Source organism: Sinohyriopsis cumingii, chromosome 2 (genome assembly GCF_028554795.1).
Source record: "Sinohyriopsis cumingii isolate HCF-2022 chromosome 2, ASM2855479v2, whole genome shotgun sequence".
NCBI classification, from domain to species: Eukaryota; Metazoa; Mollusca; class Bivalvia; order Unionida; family Unionidae; genus Sinohyriopsis; species Sinohyriopsis cumingii.
The window spans coordinates 107163110-107187142 of NC_142962.1; the positions used below are offsets into that span (position 1 = coordinate 107163110).

General features: G+C 33.5%; 1 protein-coding gene across 7 annotated transcripts in view; it reads right to left on the minus strand.

Annotated features, from left to right (window-relative positions):
- Positions 1-351: 351 nt before the first annotated feature.
- LOC149805577 (vasodilator-stimulated phosphoprotein-like) overlaps positions 352-24033 on the minus strand; it is a 119177-nt gene continuing 95495 nt past the window's right edge. For all 7 annotated transcript variants that reach the window (XM_089950212.1, XM_089950209.1, XM_089950211.1 and 4 more), the window contains 2 exons: positions 13909-14048; positions 352-11516 (listed from right to left, as the gene is read on the minus strand). In XM_089950212.1, the coding sequence (XP_089806338.1) occupies positions 11491-11516; positions 13909-14048 (166 nt within the window). In that variant the 3' untranslated portion in view covers positions 352-11490. The remainder of the gene's footprint in view (positions 11517-13908; positions 14049-24033) is intronic.

Genomic DNA, 24033 nt, shown 5'->3' on the forward strand with positions numbered 1-24033 from the left:
TAAAACACCAAAACGACCATGCCAGACATTATCCAACTGTCTAGAAATATTTGATTTGTATATGTGGTCATTTGGATATACAGCTGGTACTAATCATAGCTGGTTTGGTTTGGTTTGCATCAGATGGTACCAATCATGGTTTTGTTTGGTTTGCATCAGATGGTACCAATCATGGTTTTGTTTGGTTTGCATCAGATGGTACCAAACATGGTTTTGTTTGGTTTGCATCAGATGGTACCAATCATGGTTTTGTATGGTTTACATCATATGGTGGCCGAGATAAATTAAGATTTTGAAATCCCTGCTCAGTACAACATCATACAGAATCAGTTAAATGACAAAAAAAAAACATTAAAATTATTTTGAGTTTATTTTTGATGAGCATAAAAGGCAATTGATGAATGAACAATAATACATCATGTACAAAAACGTAAATCTTGGCCTTATATGACATATATGGTCTGTATTTACAAACAATATGAATTCTTTACCAAATTACATTTATATACATACTATTAGTAAATATGAGTAATAATACAGTTGTAATTCTGAAGTGGTTGAAAGAATTAAACTAAAGATAAGAGATTATGAATTTACCATACATCTGTGAGTTGAAATGGCTTAAGACATTGGACTTATGACCAGAATAATGTGGGCTTAATTCCCACCAATGGATCTGCCCAAATTGGCAATCGTGGTATCTACTTCGGCAAAGTACTTTACTCAATGTGCTTCAGCATGATCAAATTTTAAAGTGCCCATCAAACATGAAACCAAAGTGATGTCAACATTTTATACTTAATCACTTAGATCATACTGTTTATGAACAGAGAGAAGGAAAAAACATTCCATTATAACTGTAAATAGAAAAAATTCAGATTTTTGACAAGTTTAAAATATACCTGCAATCATAGTGCCCAAACTATACAATGATGAACATTCTATGAAGTAATGTCATATATTGTACCTGGATCTATACCAAGCAAAAAGGATAGCACAAATAACCTATGAAGAGGTAAACTGTACAGAAAATAGCAACAGCTAACCAAAAACTTGAACTAGGACTCTAAATGCAGTAGATTTAAATGAAGCAAGCTTATCTAGAATATACTTGCAACAAGCATTGAAGGTCTCTAACGACTAAACAATTGCAAAATGAAAATGTGCCTTGATCAGTAAAATGCATTCAGGTTCTGAAAATATTGTTTTAAAAACTATAAAAATGTACTTAATCTGTTGTAGCCCTTTAACACCTGGAATTAAAAATATATGACTACACCAGAAATCCAAACTTAAATGCCAATTATAATGTACCCTGTAGGAAAACAAATGTTAACATTTCATGACAAATATACACCAGACCTCGTGATAGTTACACTGTACCCAGTAGGACACAAATGTTAACACTGTATGATGAATACAGATCTAACTTAATGACAGTACATAGCAAAATTTGGACAAAATTTGAAAGCAAGGAAATGTATTGCAAAGGTTCATTTTAAACCGCATGCAACTTGACTCAGAATGATTATATATTCAATCTTAAATGCATCAACTAATCCAGGAGACCTCAATCATTTCATTTGTTTGCTAGATCAATTTGCAATCTTAGTAAATTTTTTCTCAACTCCCATGCGGGCAGACAGGAAGTGTGCTGTTGGTATAGGTGTAACATCTCAAGTCTGCCAATATTTGATAATAATGTCAATTTGTGAGAAATTTCAACAGGTTCATAAAAAAAGACAAATTTATAGAGTAAATTAGGAGTCATCTGTAAATAGTTATCACATTTCCACTAAAGTATGTCTGCATATAGTTTTTATTTTTTTTTATTTACCAAAATGCACAATTATCAATATTTTGGACACAGTTGTATTCCTTTTTCAGATGTTCATTCAGTTCTCTTTTCTACTAAGTGCTCATCCCTTTAGTAAGTTTATTCAGTTATTTAGTGAATTTCTCAACAACCTACACATGTGACTACTGGAATGAACATATAAACTATAAAAAAATTATTTAAAAGAAAAGGACAATATGTTGTCAAGAATAAAATGTGGAAAGAAACCCACAGAACAAAATATATATTGAAAGGCACCATCACTTACATAGTTGTTTTTTTCCCCACAAACAATACTGAAGATATTAGTGTTTAGGCTACATCAATCTACAGGTCATTTGTACTTGAAAACAGGAATAATGATGATGATGACAAAGCATTATTGTGATATGTGATCACCATCACCATATTAGATACAAAATAAAGCATGACATTGCAAAATGGTGACCCAAATGAGCACAATTAAGAAAGACTGGTACATGCAATAATTAGTTTTAATAGATAATTGTTAAATGTGACAGACATCAAAATAAGTAAATAATTAAAGTAAATAAACAATCACCAAATGTTAGTCAACCTCTCGCATTTGCCATTTTCTACGGGCTGCCAAACAAAAACAGCCAAACTAACACTGTGTTATATTAGGCATCACATAATCACATACAAACTAAAAGCTAGTGAGACATAGTTCTAATATCTATTACAAAGCTGAGGGTCAGTATACATAACGTAAAATTTCAAATGAACATAACTTCAATATTTTACCACAAGTTAACAGCTATTCACAAGCAAGTATCTGCCACAAAATATATATTTGATTTATTTGATGTACTATGCTGATGCATATGTGCGATTATCTTTGTTCTGGAATAACTATGAAACTCATGCTGGACATATCTTCATCGTCTTTGTTCTATGAAACTTGGGCTGGGCATAACATGTTTCTATTTTGCCTCATGTATGTATATGAAATACACAAATTTCTTATGCTCTACCATGAACCAGGAAGGGGCAATTTACCACCCCCTTGTGCATCCATCTTAGTCTGTCTCTCTATCATGCTTGGTTAAATATTGCAATAAGTAAAAGAATTCATATTATGCAAAGGAGAAGGGGTGTGGGTTGCATGACACACTTTTTACTCCAGTTTGAAAATGATTTTCAGGTTTTGATTATTATATGAACAGTAATTATGTTTTTTAAAGACAAGTAAGGGGAGAGCATTCAAAGGCTGTTACTGTGCAAGTAAATATATCACTCAAGGAATATGATAATGAGAACGCATTTAATAACATTAATATAAATGCAGACTACTAAGAAAACTAATTTTTCTGTCAGAGCTGCATTCTGGAAGACATTTTTAGTTCCATCACTTCTGTCCAATGCAATGTTATTAATTCTATTCACTAAAATGTAAAGTTATTGCAGTGAATTAGAAATTACTTATAACTAGCTACAGAAACATCTAACACTGATAATTAACTGCTAGGTATTATGTTTTTATATACTGAAATGTTTTTATATACTGAAAACAACACAAAAGCATTATTTTGAACAATATATTTGATGTGTTATTTTTTGTGGGTTTAACACCATTTTTAACATAAGATAGGCACTATAGGACACATGGTACTAATAATATGAAAAAATGGGAACCAGCCTGGAAATGGGTGAACATAAAATATATTTGCCGGTATATATCGGTTTGGCTGACCAGGATTGATTAATAAGTTATGTGTTAGGAAAAAGAATCTTTTGAGAGCTTATCCTAGTTGTAAGTGAAAAAAATACAGACATTGTTTTATTGATGGAATTTCAGTCCTTTAACAGTCTTGAGTTTGGAACACGCATTACTAAAATTAGCACCTGACTCTGATGCAGGAATGAAAGCACGTGTTTCAAACACATGCAGGTCCAGAAAATGCTGCAGCTCATATCCTTTCCTCTATACAGAAGCTGACATCTAGGTTTCATCTATACTGATAAATATAGGTTTGATCATGAGCAGTTATTGAATTTTTAATCTTAGTGTTTACATAGGTTTACTGTGGGAACTGAATTTGTATCACGAGTCCTATAGACAGTCACAGCAATACAGTGACTCTACATATGCAAGTGGAATTAACTTTACTATAAATGCAATCGTATGGTTTTACTTGTGGATAACAAGCAAAATTAATACTTTTTGTAAACCAATGAGTGACTTTCAGTGGGATATTAAACGCATATTCAGATATATCAACTGCTGCCAAGAACGGGGGAATAGTGTGTAGATTTGACTATGTTGGGGGAGTGTTTTGCACTTTGGTTTATATCTAAGCAATACAGATGTAAAATTCATACAATTTACCATTTATAGAGTAATTACAGTAAGCAATAAGATATTTTCTAGTTGTGCTTTGAAACATAATGCTTCAGATATTATCAATTTGGTCTCTTCCACCATGCTTAATGGTGATGACCTCTCATGACTTTGCATCCCACTAATTTCTTTCAGTGAATGTTTTGAAAGTTCAAATTTTGCATTTTAATGGACTTATGTTTACCATACTTTAGTTTAAAATTATATGTCTTCTGGCAGGAATTTTAGGTCATTTTTTGTCATTTAAATCTCTTTTTTCTGTAATAATACATGTACATATAGTTAGTCACCTTGACCTTTTACTCGTTAATTAAATAATATGACAAGGCTGGTAATATAGGTTTACTATGGGAACTTAATTAGTACAATGAGTCCTACATGGCAGCCAGTATTTTTGGTGGAGGAAGGGCTGAAGAAGACCCCATGAAAAAATATCAACCCATGGGAAGCTTTCTCATAAACCCACACTGGTCGACCTAATATACAAACCCATGTAGACAGGTGAGATGTGAGCAATATGTGAAAGCCAAGCGCCCTGGACCTGGAGCCCATGCAATGTAATTGATATTTCAAATATATTTATCAGAAGTAATGGACTCGGACTGAAGTTATTTAACTTATGATTATTTAGGTATTAACTTACTTAGGTATTAACTTGCAATTACTTAGGTATTAACTTGCAATCACTTAGGTATTAACTTACACAAATTTAAAGACACCAGTAATCATGCTGGTTACTGTAGTGATACTACTAAGTCTTTAAGTAGCGTGAATTTTATTAAAATTTTTAAAAAGTAAAGCCGCATTTGTATGGATTTAAAAGCAATTATAATTAAGGAAACAAATGTAAATACTCTACATAAATTTACCAAGATGGGGTGGATCTTTAATGAATAATTTTTGTTAAATGGACTTGGATAAATTTTTAATTTTGGTTTGTTTATATTATATATATATATATATATATATATATATATATATATATATATATATATATATATATATATATGAAATAGCAAGAGTAAAACAAAACTGTTGTGTGTTATTGATGATTACATACCTGAATGCACTAATTTTTTATATTAAGTGATCATGTCTTATAAGGTTTCCCATAATCCAATAAAAAGTTGTCATTTTAAATGAGACAAAGGGGACAAATAAGTTCAAATATTTGATTCCAGGCAAGGTGGGCTTATAAAACAGGTGGCTTTTTTCAGTGGAGCTTCTCAAGTGGAGGACCACTGTAATGATTATTCAATTTCTAATAAATTTTGATTTTACAAATATTCTGAATGGCTTTTAAGTAAGTAAGCTTAACAAATGATGTGAAAACTTTTTAAATACACATACAATGAAAGATCCCAACGAGATTGCAGATCATCAAATGTTCTTTTGCTAATGAAAAGTAAAAAAAAACCCAAAATTTATTAAAAGATTGTTATCAAAGACTGGTTGACGAAAAAGCAGTCAAGGTACCTTTGGCAACATAATATTCATGGCACAATCCAGTTACATTCACATTATTTGTCAATCTTAAGTAAAATACAAGCAATGCAATGAATTTAGTTTAAAGAATTTCTTTCTCCATTATGAAATACATATACAATTAGCATGACTTAGGGGAAACAACTCCATATATGATTCATATGATCCAACAAGTGCAAGGACCAATACCTACATTGATATTTTTCAAATATTTTAACATACAGACCTATTTCAAGCTGAGAATTTTCCATTATTAATTAATTGACTGAATTCAGCTACAATAACTGAACTCAAATCCACTATCCAAATTTACTCCAATCATATATACATGCAGCAAAAGTCAAGCCCACATGCAAATAACACAGATCCTCATCTGTCACTGCAAAATTCACCAGCAGATCAGGATCTATGTTGTTTCTTCTACTGATCACTCCTAACAAGCTGCACTGATCATAATATGCCTATGCAGTATGTGACAGCAAATCAGGGTCTACAAAGTCTGCAGCTGGACTCGACTTCTATGCTGGTACATACATTGTATCATGCACAACTATCTATGAATGGCACAATACCAGTGCTGTTTTCAAAACGTCATGGCAGTCCAGGATATCTCTTATTAATTCTACTCAATATTATTTCTAACTAACAGTGAAGACCAAGATATTCCAGCACATCTTGTGATGGCAGATCTTGGTCTATGCTGTTTGTAGTTTGCTGGGTACTGTACATTGCTAAATATAGTATATTTTTTCTGGCGCATCTAATTTTCTAATCCATACAACTAACAGTTACAGATACCAGTCTACTTATCCATCTTAAGTAACTGACAGCAAATTACTGTGAATTTCTTTCTTTTCATGGGAATTAAATTTCATCTTTTTCCAAGAAATGAAATTTTTATTGGTACTGGTAATTAAAATAGGGAAGGGAGTCATACTATTTCCACAGACGGATCATTGTTGACTGCATCTTTAAATTTGTGGTTTATGTAGTAACCACAGAATCTGAAAATCTGTACCCAAGAAAAAAAAATAATTAGACTGCTTCTAATATGACCCCAACCTTATTCAATGAGTAAGAAGTATGACAGCAGTGTAGCTAGTGAAATTCGAACCCATAACCCTTTGATCAATTTTGAATGAATAGCAAGAAACCCAAATCTGCTGGTATAATAATATGGAAAATGTGGATCTATAAAGTTAAAATGATGATGCAGTAGGCTCAATTCTAGTATGCATGATTTGCACTAATTTCTAAAACACATTGCACAGAAAACTCAACCAAATCCAACCAAACCATGTATTATGTTTTCAAGTCCTAGCTTTACTCCTTCATTTAAACCCTCCTCTATTCAGATAATACCCCCCCCCCATTTTGTGGGGTTTGGAACAGTAAAAAGAGTTCCTCAAAGGGTCTGATGCCTTACTGTCTGAAAAGAAATTCGAGCAAGCAAGATAAAACCCTCTTTTACTTTTCACTACTAAGTGTTGAAATAAGTAAGTGGTCATACTAGATTAAAGAATGGCAACATTTCATTTCAGACTAGCTAGATATTACAAATCCTCTGGTGAAAACCACATGTTGATATGACCATACATTCAGGTGGAGTAGTGAGAACAAGATTTTCAACATGTTTATTATGTGGCCATATTGGATGTAAGATTGGACCATTTCCATTTAGGACCAACTATTTACCATAGTAACTCTTTTGGTGAAAAACCCCATATGACCATCCATTCAGAAAGTGTAGTGTTACAAGATTTACATGTTACACATGATGGACATGTTGTATGTCAAATCAGCATCATTCACATTCAGGACCAAACAGGGGTCCCAAGTGGCAGAGTGGTCTAAAGCGCTCTCCATTACGGATCACTGCCATCTCACCTCTGTCTGCGTGGGTTCGAGTCTAGGATTCAACCAATGTGGGTATGTGAGAAAGCTTGCCAGTAGCTTCTCATTGGTCGATGGTTCTTCCCAGGGTTTTCCAGGGTTCTTCCTCCACCATTAATACTGGCCGCCATGCATAGCTTATCGTGTGCTGAAAAATGGTGTTAAACCCAACAACAACAACAACAACAAGAGGACCAAACAGATACCAAAAGAAGTCTTCTGGTGAAAACTACATGTTGATATTACTTTCCATTTATGAGTTTAAAAAAACAAGATTTTCCAAAGGGCTGCCATGATGGCCTTATAGGATTTTATACTGAAACCATTTTCAATGGGAGCAACTGGACAGCATGCGACCATCAATTCAGGAGAAGTAGCAATAACAAGATTTTTAAAATGCCTAAAATGGCGACCATGTTGGGGGTCAGATCAGCACCATTATATTTTAGGACAAACTAGATATAATAAAAGGTCTTTGAGACAAACCCTATGTAATAAGACCATGTGTACAGGAGGAGTAGCATGGCCAGCTTGGTAGTCAGATCAGCACCATTTTCATTTAAAATCAACTAGACACCACAAGAAGTCTTGTAGTGAAACTCCATGTTAGTATTTCCATCCATTCTTCAGAAGTAGTAATAAGAAGATTTTCAAACTGGCCACCATGGTTGTCATACTGGTTGACAGATTGCCAGTATTTTCATTTCAGACTGAACTAGACATTGTAAGAAGCCTCTTACCAAAAACCCCAAATCAATATTACCATCCATTAAGTATCACATTTTCAGTAAGAACCAATGTGAAATCAGAAGAGGTCTTTCTGAGAAAACCCCAAAGTCAATATGACCATCCAATCTCTTCAAGGGACACCACTTTTGTTGAGGTCCAACTAGACCCAAGGGTGAATGTGTCTGTCAAGTTTTGTGACAATCCTCCAAGTAATTTAGGAGGAAAGGAATGGCAATAACAGACCTGTTTTCACATATCCCAGGTGAAAGACCATAACAAAAGCTAGTATTCTGGCCAATGAACAGTAGAGGTAACGAAAAGTATACCCAAGTTTACAACCTTGTGGTGACTTTTTTAAACCTGATCAACAGTCTCTTTTAGTGTGTGAGAGTTACTGTTGTTTAGGGTTTAACACCATTACTCAACACAAAACAGGCTATACATGGCAACCAGTACAACTGGTAGAGGAAGAAACCAGGAAAAACATGGAAAGAACCACTGACCCATGGGAAGCAACTGGCAAGCTTTCTCACACATCCACATTGGCTGATAGTGTGGGAGTAAGAATATAATCAGTTCAGTGGTGTGGGATTAAGGGTATGATCAGTTTCAGTGGTGTGGGAGCAAGACTATGATCACTTTCAGTGGTGTGGGAGCAAGACTATGATCACTTTCAGTGGTGTGGGAGCAAGACTGATCACTTTCAGTGGTGTGGGAGCAAGACTGATCACTTTCAGTGGTGTGGGAGCAAGACTGATCACTTTCAGTGGTGTGGGAGCAAGACTATGATCACTTTCAGTGGTGTGAATAAAGAAAACAATCTTTTTCAGTGATGTCTAGGGATTAGGATTAACGTAGCTACATGCATGTACATACATATACAACTATCCATTTCTGTATATAGTTTGTTAATTGTTTTGAATGAAATGATGTAGCAAATATAATTTGTTTGAGATTTGGTTAAATTTTGATTATATATAATGTGATCATGAATAAAATACACTTAAACTGGACAAGAGAATATCTTTCAGCTAGAAAAAAATGAATTTGTTTCTGTGTTCCAGTTGTCTGATGTTATTTCACTAGCTACAGGACTATTTCTGCACTTTATGCTAGCCTTTGACCTTGGAAGCTTGGTCAGTTAACATATACTATTTGACTGGCTTCAGGACTATTTCTGCACTTTATGCCAGCCTTTGACCGTTGAAGCTTGGTCAGTTAACATATACTATTTGACTGGCTTCAGGACTATTTCTGCACTTTATGCCAGCCTTTGACCGTTGAAGCTTGGTCAGTTAACAGATACTATTTGACTGGCTTCAGGACTATTTCTGCACTTTATGCCAACCTCTGACCTTTGGATCTGGATGTACAGCATTAGCACTCAGGTCATGATGTTTCAAAATCTCACAGGATTCGAAGATTACACAGATATGAATATTCTGATGACAGAATCTTCAAAACAACACATACCACATACATATATCAAACATTTTCATTCTCTGCCAGCTAAATTGTATGCAACCATATCATGTCTAACTTCAAATGTTTCACAAGGGTAATGGACTCCACCTCTCAACTTCCTCATAAAGTGGATGTGATCTGACATAACGCGTGAACACCACTACGTAGTTTCTTGGTGGTATGCACTGTTTTAATGAATTTTTTTGTCTGGTATCAGAAACTTACCAAATCAGCTTAATGTGAGAATCAGGAATTGTTTTTAAATGTGACATACTTAGGTGCTGAACATTCAAACAAAGAAACCAAAGGTCAGCATATGTGCAAAGGCCTCCTCAGCTATGATTACCTTGGACATAGTTTAATACTTTCATATGTACACATGCCATGCATGGCGAGTTTCATCCCAATCAAAACATACAAAAAGACCACAAATTAGGGTCATGACATGCACAAACATATTTTCCATCCATATTATGACAATGAAATAGCCTGTCTTTTATAAACTAAGGAAAAAATTTAAAGCAATTTTATGAAAATATAAAGTTAACCACAAGTGTAAAATAAAACTAAAGCGCATAATTTTTGGTACCATCATAACAACTGGTGATAATTTGTGGAAGATTAAAATACAGCAAAGTATTAGGGAAATGATGCATAAACCATTACAGTGAAACCCCATTAATCAAGGCTTGGTTAATACCCCATTAATCAAGACTTGGTTAATGTCCTATTAATCAAGACTTGGTTAATACCACATTAATCAAGACTTGATTAATGCCCCATTAATCAAGACTTGGTTAATACCCCATTAATCAAGATTTGGTTAAGGTCCCATTAATCAAGACTTTGTTAATACTCCCATTAATCAAGACTTGGTTAATACCACATTAATCAAGACTTGGTTAATACCACATTAATGAAAACTTGGTTAATACTGCATTAATCAAGACTTGGTTAATACCACATTAATGAAAACTTGGTTAATACCCCATTAATCAAGACTTGGTTAATCTGAATGTATCTGTATTCAGATAACAGTATCTGCAGATTTCTGCTATACAATCTGCAAACTAAAGCTAAAACTCAAATCTGGAAGGTAAACAAATACCATAATGATCCTATATTATCATGATGGTGGATACAAAATACAACTTACACCAGAGGCTTTAACCTCCATCATAAACTATACTTTTATCCTTCCATTATCATTTCTATACTCCCTGTACATGATATGCAGGTTCTCTCTAGCATTGGTTATTTGTGAAATGCAAGATGTGTTTTAGTTTTCCATATTCCTTGCTCGTCTGAGTAAAAAGGGTGTCAACCAGTGTTCTGATTAACAGAGTTTAATTGTATACTTAAAATTAACATGTGGCATCTTAATGTTTACCACTGAATATACAAACATTATACTGATATATTGATAAATTCATTCATGGTTGTGCTGGAGAAGAAACTAAACCAATTTTAGTTCTGCTCGTCAGATTAAGGAATGACATTTTGAAGAATATGCTTGTACAGAAAACAGTAATGGCCTATAAATAGCCTATAATGATAAATGTACACGCTTTGAGCAAATTGCATCACTAATCAGCTGTGAATTTTGTTCTGTGGCCTGCTGGCCAACCAAGCAGTGATGATTCAATGCTGAAGTATACTGGACAGACTCCTATGTTCCGTTAATTACTGACCAGTCTCTAAGCCTAAGTGAAGGATGATTTTACCTAATGTTCATCTCTCTAATTGCTGAAAAGAAAAACAAATACCAGTAAATAATAATGTATAAGGGTTTAATTCATATATTTTCTCATTTTCTCAGTTTTCCAACATCTAAACAATATGCATCTTGAAAAACATAGAAACGAAAATCTCAGTAAATGTGAGGGACCTGGCATGGTATTGCATACTTGCAGAGTTAAGTGTTAAAAATATTCTTAATGCTGAGGTAACGTAAAGTTGGTGGAGAAGAATTATGTGTCATGACAAACAGGACCTGTATTTTACTTTGGATTAAAAAGCAAGAACTATGCTGTCACAAATTCAGTAATTCAAACCTATTTCCCAGCTAGAATAATATTTTATAAACTCAATGGAAATGAAGATTTGGCAAGGCCCAAAAAAACTGTGACGACAACATGCTTTGATACCAGTATCATGAGGTATTAGTGTTGTAATTCATCCAAAGGATTGCAGGCAAAACACAGTACAAAGTTTACTTAAACAGGAATAAAGAAAACAGACAAGAAAAATTCAACATGAAACAAAAAAATAAAAAACCAACACAACCAACCAAACTTGATAAGTTTCTGGTTATGTCAAGTCTTTTAATCTCAAGTCTTGAAACAAAACTGTGTGTGTGTGTGTGTGTGTGTGTGTGTGCATACATGTGTATAACTTAAGATAAAGGCAAAAAAGAATAAAATTCTTAAAATACAAAATCATTTTTTTTTTAAACATGCTGTCTTTCAACTCATTAAGCATAAATTTGCCTTTTGCATCATGAGGTAGTACCTTTGTTCCAGGGTCTGAGATATCATCAAAATTCAAGATAAAAGTGGTTGGTACTTGAGAAAAGAGGAAATATGGAGAATTACATTTGTGCCAAGTAATGTTGATGTTGTGCTCACATTTTTAAAAAACTGAAATTTTTTGGATACGATTTTTTTAAAGGCTAAAAACCACTGTTTCTGGAACTGCAGTTGTGTCCAGATTTAGAGTTCCTCTTTTTGATCTAATGCAAACTGGCTGAATGGCTAAAAGACAATCTCTGCCAAAAGTAGGGTAAGTTTGAAATTTAGTGGAAAAGGGAGGTAACAATCATTAATCCAATAAGAAAGAAAAAAAAACCCCCGATCAAACAACGTAGTCAAATTTGAACCCATCTGCTCCTGTGCAGGCAATATCAGCAATCAAAAACATCTATGACACATCTATGCATCTGACACATCTAGCAATGTGAAACTCTCCCTGAATCATGCATGCCAGGATCCAGCTGGAAGTAAGGAAAACAATTTGTCCTAAACTCATCTCAGGTAAAAATAAAAATTAATTCTCATGTAAAATGAGTCCAAAAGTCTAAGACCTTCTCATCACTGGATGCACCTCAGGGCAAAAAGATCACCCAAATTAGTCTCCTCCTATGACATGCAGAAAGGTGCATCAAGTCTACTCTAACGCCTCAAGCCCACAGAAGGAAGATCATAAAACAAGTGTTTTCTTGCTTTTCTATTTTGAACATTTTATGAAAAATGGGCCAAAATGGTTGCCATAGGAATAAAAACATTTTGAAACTAGACGATTTTTCACTCTCAATTCCAGGTCGATGGGCTTTAATTTTCAAATTTGTCTAAACTGAGATGGCTGGTCTGCTATGTGGATACATTAATTTCTACATTTTTAGCTAAAACTGTAGCATATCTGCTAACCTGCAAGAGTGCAAAACACTGTGGAGTAAAGTTCTCATTTTCTTTTCTAAAATGGATTCTGAAATCTCTGAGTACAGAGATTCATTCAAAGAATTTTTGCTATGATTCTGACATCAAGACGAGTGGTGTGAAATTGAAAGTCGTGACCTCTAACCTTCTTTTTCAGGGTAATGGAATATCAGTCTTGAATAAACTTAACTTTGTATTGTGTGAATGACTTTATCCACATCTAAGGATAGGAGTTAAGCCTACATGTCTAACATCATGTAGTATAAACATGTTTATTGAGTTTGACTTCAGGATACAGCCCTGATTCCGACTATTAGAATCTTTTAGGAATGAATTTTATTTGTAGTTTTATGGAAATTTCCATTAAGATGACTGAGCAGTGGGGGGGGACCTATATAAGATTGGTTACAACTTATAATGTTCAAGAAATAACATATGTTGCATTGTGTCACCACCCAAATAATATGACAAGTATTGTAACACTGTCCAAATAATGTGATATATACTGTGTGTCACAACCCAAGAAATGTGATATATACTGTGTGTCACAACCCAAGAAATGTGATATATACTGTGTGTCACAACCCAAGAAATGTGATATATACTGTGTGTCACAACCCAAGAAATGTGATATATATTGTATTGTGCCATGCAGATGATGCACAGTTCAAGTAAGATGCATTGAGTTATCACCAAATCTGTACCTGCTAGAATTTCGTCTTTCATTTTTCTCATTTCTGTTCTCATTTCTCCCAGAATTTCTTGCTTAAGCGTTTCTAAGTCACTACTTAGAGGACTTGGATTACTGGCCTGGAGATTCTCCTGACCTCCTGTGGAAGGGCGCCTGAAAGAAAACATGGAAAGTGCATCTCTTTTAAGTACTTAACTGAGGTAAATTTATGAAACAAACTAAACTATATCCTATGCCTTCTGCTGTCTGCAGGAAGGATCAAACTACAGTCTTCATAAATATTATGTGCGATGTATTTATCTTTCAGATTCAATTTCTCATTTAACTACAAAATGTGAGAAATTCGATGAAGTGACCAAATGACATTGTGTGGTGAATGTGTGTTAAATTATAATGAAACATTATGCTATGTTGCTCTATTATAATGACTATAATTATCTTTAACTAATAGAAAAGAGCGAAAACCAATAAGTTTTGTAAAATTCAACAAATAATTTATTTCCCTAGACTACAAAGTGAAAATTTTAAAAGAACTTACAGTAATACAAATTAAATCTCAAAACAGTTGAAAAAAGATTTATCCTCAGTCCAAATGAATAAGTTCTAATTAAATTCTAGAGATGTTCAAAAAATAAGATCCAATACTGAAGGTGCTGATATGCCTATAGTGGTCTCTGACATAGTGATATGACAAAAGTCTTTCGATGAATCACATTAATATAATCAAAGATGTCCTTGTTTGATATCACTATAATTCCATGTTGATCTCTGTCCAAGAATATTATTGAGCACTTTGTAATTCTAGAGAATAACAATTTGAATACACAATTCATCCCAAAACAAAATACTAAACAAAACAATAACACATATATTAAAGCAAGAATAAGTAATTTTTTTGATAAACAAGATTATATACCTCTCTACTTGACCTAGGTCACAATTAGTATTCATTACTAGTAATTATGGAAATACTATGTCTTAATGGAATTTTCCATTCTAGAACAGTTTGTTACTAAAATTAAAGAATGTGGTAAACATCAAACATCATGTAGGCTAGGTATTTTTGGGAGGGAATTCCAATAACCATGACCCAGACCCTAATAAATGTTTACTTCCACTGATAATAATCCTAACATTAAACCAACACTCGGAGAAAATATTAGCTATATATAATTTGTTTACTAAAACAAAAACATCATCCTTGTCTCTAGTCAAGAAAACAGTGAACTTGTGAACTTCATTTTGGACAACATACAAATACAATTATCCAAATCATATAATGAAATTAAAAAAAAAAACCCAATGTAAATTACATACACACAAACACACACACACACAGACACAAACACCTATAGTTAAATTTGTTTTATTCAGTGGTAAATGTAATACTGACTGATGCAAAGTGGAAGCCAATATCTATATTTCATCGCTCCATAAAACAATGTATATTCTTGGCATTAAAAGAACAAATTACTGTTACAACCAGCCATGCCCTTTGGTTATCTTCATACACCCTGGGGACTAGGTCCAGCTTCACTCACAGTTCCACCTATTAACATGGCATTATATGAAAAGTTAATCTGTGCCATTAGCATGGACTCCTGGGTTTGTCCTTACCACCTCCCCTGGGCCCTGCCCATGGAGTTATCACTTGTTATCCTGATCCATGGAAGCTGCAGTAGTTGGTGGTTAAGACACTGGACTCATGACCACCAAAAAGTTGTAGCTTAATTAACACCATTTGATCAGCCTGGATCAGCTATTAAGTTTCTCAGAATTTTTAATATCATGAGTTTCTTTGTTCTTAGTAATGTTTCAGGAGAAATGCACATTTTTAAAAAAATTTAAAGCTAAATATACAAAATATACATTAAATAAAATTTGTCATTAATGCCAAAGAATATATGAAATTCCTTAAAATAATTCTTCATATATATGATAAGATATAAATGACAAATAAACAGTTTGGCATTTTAATACAACAATAATAGCAATTCTCAAACTCTATGAAGTCCAAGATATCAAACTTGCTTCAAAATATTCAAGAATGGGGTAGAGTCTGCAGTTCTCTGCAAATAAACTTTGAAACAGGGACATCATTTTTTTAAGAAATATGTTCTTCTTGAAGCAAAATCTTTTCCCCTTCACATAATTAAACGTATAAAGAAACATTTACTAGTGTGGAAAAGATACCCTTGCAGCTCTTTAGTACATGGGCTACACTTAATTATTAGCAAATTCCCCTCCCCACCTATCGTTTTATTCTTTATTGAAAAAAAAAGTACTCCAACTTTTACCCTTCTGCTCATGCACGTGTGAAATGGCCAATGAAAAACGACATTGATAAAACAGATTATCATTAGGTTAACCGGAAATCTCTTGGAAGTCAATGTATTAGGGTGTATTCAGAAATAGTCTCCAAAATGAGTTCCCTACTTGCATTTCAGGAAAAAATGACTACCCACATTTCAGGTGAAAATGACAAAACCCTCCAGGGATTAATGAGTTAAAACTGTGGCAATAGGAGTAAATTGCCCTGCCTAAAGACACATCACAACAGCTGACCCAGACCGGTCTGAAAGTAGGATTCCATCTCATACTTTTTGGCCGTGCATCTGGCATGCTAAGCACTGAGCCACACCCAAACAATATAATCTCATAAATACACATGTACAAATATATCATCAAATTAATATCAACTAAGTGTGTTATTTGTTAAAGTTCTATTTTATATTTTTTCTTCAGTGTAAACTACAAATAATTCATTATAATCTCTTTTGTATTCTGCTTTATTGCTGTTGTTAACTCTTGCCCTATTGAAATTTATCCATTCTTAATTCAAAAACTAACTTTAAAAATGTTTTTAATTTTTTTTAGCAAGGGAAAGGACTCAGCATAAACCCCAAACCTTTGATTCTAAATAATGTAGTCCTTTTCACTGGTTACTTCCCTTGCTCTCTAATAAACTTTTTTTAAAAAAGGCAAGTAACTGCATGCAATGAACTATGTGTATGTGTATATAAGGTTTCAATCTCAATTTACTAGATATTGCATAGGTGCTATTAAAAATACAGCATACCAAATCTGATAAAAATTTGACCTCCAGCGTAGTAATGACAATGTCAATTAATCAAGATGCAAGACTACTTACTAAGTATAAGTGGATGTCACTCATAATCAAACTCATGTGACATCTTTATGATGTAGATGTAAGCTTACATACCAGTTCTCATTAAAAATGGTCAAAAATATGGATTCTGGAGAGTGTTTCCGATCTCAGTCAATTATATGCAAGACGATGTCGTAAACATATATCATTGTCACTAATAACTGAACCCATCCAAGATCTTGACAACATAAAATTACTCTAACTTGGATAAAAAAATAAAGCCTGTAATTTGCTCACAAGTAAGTTTTGACAGATGATGGACAACAGATCAAAGGTAATACAATAACCTCATTTAACATTTTAATGAGTGATCTTAAAATAGATGATAATAAACTAAGACCCTGTTTTGCCAAAAATTAATCATACTGATAATCTATTATGAAATTCTCATATGTGGAAGGTTTAAATGCCCAATTATATTTTGATATCAATAGGAAAAAAAAATCACAATACATGAACAGATAAACTTCAGTATGATACAAGACTTGGGGGAAACTTCTGTCTAATGACATGAACTTCTGTCTAATGACATGAACTTCTGTCTAATGACATGTGCATTGAGAACATTTTGAAATCAAAAGCACTGTCAATACTCGCTTATAAGCAGAGTCTGCAAACAAGACAGATCCAGATCTGCTGTAGCATAATAAGCCTACAGATCGGGGCCTATGTTGCTTGTTCTACTGATTTCTCCTAACAAACTGCAGAGACCCAGATCGGCAAGCACATTATGCAATGGCAAATCTGGGTCTGTAAAGTTTGCATATGGACTTGACTTATAAGTGAATATATAAGGTGAAGATAGCAGTTGCAATACATTTACTTACTCATCAGTTAAGCTAGTATTCTGATGACTGTTCAGGGCTGAGTGGCCCTTCAGTATCAGGATACAAGCTAATAAACAGATTAATTGTCTACAGCCAATTACAATAAATAAAATGTGCCAACATTACATGCTATGACTCCCTCCAATGTTTTGTTTTCACATCTATAATGATTACCTATACAACCCCATTCTTTAGGAATCACCATTATGATAAAGAATGTTGATTTGCCAATGTGAAGTAAAATCTGATCAGTATTTGGTCTCCAGAGTGGTAACAACCTTAGTAAGTAAATACAAGATTACTTAATCTGATTTAGAGCTGCTAAAGTGTTCACAAACTCCACCAGGATGATGTTAGGTGATGAATTTCACTCATAATCACACACAACCAAGATCTTGATAACACTGGCCAATATACCAAGTTTGATCAAAACCCTATCAAAGATAAAGTCTCAAGAGTATTAAAAAACTACAGCCAATCAGACACACGATCACCTCATGAAATATTCATAAGTCTCATTCATACCACAAATCATCCAATGTCTTGACAATATTATCCCATTTACCAAGTTTGATTAAATCAGGCCAGAAATAGTCTGAAGCTGTGCAAAGCTCAGCCAATCATAAGCAAGATCTCCTCATATGCGTAAGTTTTGCTCATAATAAAACACGAATCTCATAATATACGCCAATTACCAGATGTGATAAAATATGATCAGAAATTGTCATGAAAGTGTTAACAAGCTCAGCCATTCAGATGCACATGCACCTCATTAATATCTACTGATATTGCTCATAATTATACTCATCCAAGGATTCTGAAGATCCATCTTATTTACCAAGTTTGATCAAAACTGGATCAGAAAAAGTTTCTGGAGTGGTAACAAGCTCAACCATTCACACACATACAAGATCACCTCAATAATATGCATGGATATAGTACATTACTGAACTCATCAAAGAGCTCGAATATAAAAGCTCATTTTCCAAATCTAATTAAACTGAGATTTGAATTTTAACTTTGAGAGTGGAAATGAACTCAACCAATCAGAAGTGCCATTACAGATTGCTGACATCTCACCTATGTCTGCGAGGGTTACTGCCTCAGCTTGGCTAACTCAGGCATGTGAAAAAGCTTGTTAGTAGCGTTTCATGAGTTGGTGATTGTTACATGGTTCTTCCTCCAAAATATATACCTGCTGCCAACTACAGCCTATCAAGTGCTGAAAAATGGCATTAAATGCAAAACACAAAAACTCAATGTCAAAATGTCAAACCCATCCAAAATATTGATGATATAAGCCCCTATTTCAAGTTAGATCAAAACCAGGATAATGCTCCTGAGTGGTAACATGCTCAGCCAATCAGATGCCAGACCAAGCCATGAATATTCATGCTCTTCATTTATTATCAAACTCACAAAAGCACATATTCCAAATCTGATCAAAACAGTCCAAGAAATTTGAATTCTAGAGTACTTACAAACTCAACCATCAGGGGCAAGACCACATGCATGTATTTCATTCATTACTGAACCTATTCCAAGACCCTGATGATCTAAGCAAATGTTCTGAATTTGATCAAAATTGGATCTGAAATACAGTGGAAACAAGTACTTTCAATATTACTCAGCATCTATCACATTCACTATCAAACTTGCATGAAATCTCGAGGACATAAGTGCAGATTTTAAGCTGATCGAAGTCAGTTCAGACACATGGACTCCAGAGTGGTAATACCATAAATTCAGCCAAACTGACCCAAGATCACCTCATTAATATGCACGGATATCACTCATTATCAACTGTTTATCCAAGAATTTTGATGATATAACTTAACAGCCCAAATTCCAAGTCTGATTAAACTAGTTCAAAAGTATGGACTCCAATGTGGTAATTGTTGTTGGCTGAACAATGGATAAATGATGTACTATGCATCTTGGATGCTGAGCCATACGACAAGCTCTCTTGGCCTTAAAGCCAGGTGAGCTAAATAAAATGCACATACTTTTGTATCTTCTCTTTCTTTCTGCGAATTTTTATTCCCAATCCAGTACAGTGTTCCCAGACACTGTAAATGCTGTGTGTTTATTAGCATGTACAACATGGAGTTGGACTGAGGGATTGTTATGTACCAGTACTATGAATATCGATGTGTATGCAGACATTTAGAATCGCCATTGCTAAGAATCAACCACTGCAAACATATTTATGGATTCAGCTCTGTGAGTTTAATAATGTAATTCCACTTATGAAATTGAAGAGGATTCAACTCCAATTTCACTGATACGTAAATTTGTGAGTAGTGCACGTCAAACTGATCCAGATCAAGTCATCAGTTTGCTGAATTTGACTTCTTCTGATCTAATAGACACAAAGATCTAAATCCATTTGATGATTATTTCTGTAGGGAGTAATAGTAGTAGTAGTAGTAGTAGTAGTAGTAGTAGTAGTAGTAGGACTTAATGATAGTTGGAATGATCAACATATACAATAATAACGAATAATGGATAATTCATGAAATAAGTTAACAATAATAAGATAATTATTACATTTAAATAATAACAAAATGTTACATCATGACTAAGAACTATTTTGAAAGTAATAAAAATGTATATATACATATACATATATATATATATATATATATATATATATATATATACACACACACACACATTAATAAAAATTTTTTTTTAGTATGAGACCACTTTATAATTTAAAATAATTTCTTGTAGCAAAAGATACAATTCACATTTCTGACATGCACCTATTTATAGTATAACAGAATAGACAATATGTAATAAGTTAGGAAATAAAACATACAATTATGCTGCCCTATTCATGGATGACCTGTTCAAGTCTTACACATTTACTTCTGATAGGGTAATAATTTATTCAAGATTTTGGGGGCTGGGATGGAACATATGGCTTGCTTTGGTGCATTTTATTATAAGATTATATATACATACAGATATATATATATATATATATATATATATATATATATATATATATATATATATATATATATATATGCAATAAACTGACAACAAACAGGGCGAAACTAGTATCTAACTAGCCTGAGATCTTTTGACTCTCTCATGAGTCTTTTTCAGAGGCAAACACAAAACATAGACAAAACAAACAAATAAAACAGTTCTGTTTGCAAAACTTTACATGGCTGTGTCTACAGGAATTAAACCTTTAACTTTATTATGTTTCAACTAGTTTATTTAAACAAGTTGCATATGCTGGAAAATATTAAATGAAATATCCGGGATATAATTTGTGCTTACATAAATTTGCATAAAATAACAGATGTCATTATGGCTCGTTGATTTCTAGGTCAATGCAAATATTTTCCAGTATAAGCAACTTACATAGTGATGAATTAATACAAATTCCCATTTCAATCTATACAATCCTCCAAGAGGTACTCTCAGCAGAATTTTTTTTGGCTATGGATGTGACATAATGTGACAAATGGACAATGTTTTTATTGTATGCTTCCATCATATCTTGGGAACATAAAGTGGGAGCATAAAAATAAGAAATATGAAAAAGAATATGTGCTTCTGAAACAAACATTAATTATCTGTAATGGACAGATACTAGGTTGAATAATACTTACACTGAAAATTGAATGAAAATGTTGCCTGAATTAAAGTGTGCAAATTAAATGCTGTCTTATTATAATTTTAACAATGACTGAAACAGCTGGACACTAAGACCACAGACACCTGTAACAATCAATACTAATGTAGAAATTCAATACAATGGCAAGTATAGAAAATGTACATATAATTTCTATATTTACTCTTATAGACACAGCATAAAAATATCAAACCTATTGTGGCTCAATGGTCTGCATGCTAACTCATAACCAGAAGTGTGTGGGTTTGAATCTTGCCAAGACCATGCAAGCTTGGCTGCTGTGATGTGTCACTGGGTTTCAACATTATATAACCTTTCATGTGTTGATATGCCAATAAACAACAACCAATAAATCAATCCATAAACATATCAGAGCAATGTATAAATTGTTACAGGTACCTGTCACTAGTACCAAAATGAATCTTATTCCATGTGGAACTGACCATTTACTTTTCAGAGGAGGGGGAGCTAAATACTTTTTATTTAATATAACAGTTCTTTTTTACCAATTGGATCAAGAATATTTTGTTCAAGCTATTCAAAGGCTGGATATTTCTTTTAAAACAATCCCCCGCTCTCTCACTCCAAGAAAATTAAATTAAATGGCCAGATCCTAACTAATAAGATATTTTGTATTACACGTTGTTATAGTGATTTGAATTAGACATATTTTAATCTTTTTAATATCAAATCATTTAATATTTATTTTGACATAATCTTCTCTCAATGATAAAATCTATTTCCATTTGAAATCTCATGAAGTTCTTCCAGAAATTGAAATTTATGACTCTTACACTTTAGAACAATCTGATACATTTTAATTTGCATGAATAATCAATATATTTAGAACAATGCCCTAGCAAATCATGCTGCATAAAGGAAAATCTATGTCACAGGATAAGAATGTACATGTTTTTGTAAATTACAATCTATTCACGTAATACATGCAGTCCATATTTAATACAGAAATATGCACAAGAAAGAAAAGACTATAGATGGCTATTCAGCTTTACCTTGGAAAAAATCTCTAACTCAAAAAGAGACAAAAGAATCTGTGGCAGGAATGCCACATCCTTGAAACCAAAATGCATGTGCACATTTTACCTGAAGGCATGCATGAAAGAGCAGATAATAAAATTTTTGTACCATGACATATTTTGTTGCAGGTTAAATGTATGTTACAATATCACGGTTGTTTACTAGACCTGTAATGCAGTCACACATTCTACCAAAATACTCAACTTCTAAATTTACGGATCATATTTAAAGTCATGTACCACATTTACTCATATATGTCAGGTAGAACAGAAAACAACACTGATCCTGATCCACCATCACATAATGCACTGGCAGATAAGGGTCTGTGTTGTTTGTTCTACTGATTGCTCCAAACTAATATTGCATAGACCCAGATCTGCCAGCACAATATGCAATAGCAGAACTGGTTCTATGCAGCTGTATCCAACTTATATGCAAGTATATATGGTAAGTCATAAAACAACATTGAGAGTATAGCAAATTTCACTGACTTTGTATCAACTATAACAAATTAACAAATTACTGTTGCCAGTCCAATTTGTTGCATGTACTGACTCTTAAAGTAAAGGAAACCAGACCAACAACACTGGGTAGCTAGCCACTACCACCTGATGTATCTAGTGACTGAACCCAATACCTACCACAGAGGTGCTAAGCAAGCGTGTTATGACTGCAATGTCCACCTAGGACTCGATTCAAATCTGATCTTCCATTCAATCTTCCATTCAATAAAAAGGCAGAAATGTGTTCACAGAATACAGATCCTTCACTCAAAACTGATGTAAACTGACCTAATAAAAAAAACTTCCCAACTGGGCAAGTTGTGATGGACTGAGTCAATTAGTAATAACACTGAATGTAATATTGGTCAGTGGTCCTTGAAAATGACATTCTTCTGAGTAGAAACCAGTGTGGTCTGACACATAAGCAGACTGAATTAACTACCTTATCTTTCAGACAATTCTAATGAATCATCCACTGTAAAATCTATATATTCATTTTTGTGGTTACATTCTTAAAAGGAATAACTGACACACCGTACAAAACGCTGTCATTATGAAGGCATGGTTATCTTTGCCTGAGAAGTTTCTTTCATAGCCCATGCTAAAAATGGCAAACCGAATAAAAATCCGTATTTGTTAAATCTTTGCTTCTATGCTGGACATTAATCATTTAATCATTCTATATAATCTTCTTCAAATGATGTTTTGTTTTAGCTACCATAACAGTGAATAATGTTGTTTTTGTATCATGGACATAATCTCAAAATAAAACATACTGCTAGATGATTAAAATTAATCAGAAAGAAAACCACTATTATCCAGATAGGTGTGTGTGTGTGTGTGTGTGTGTCTGCATCTGTGTGTGTGTGTGTGTCTGCATCTGTTTGTGTGTGTGGAAAAAAATTGTTTGGATGTCAGAAATCAGACCCTAAACAGTTGGTGAAGC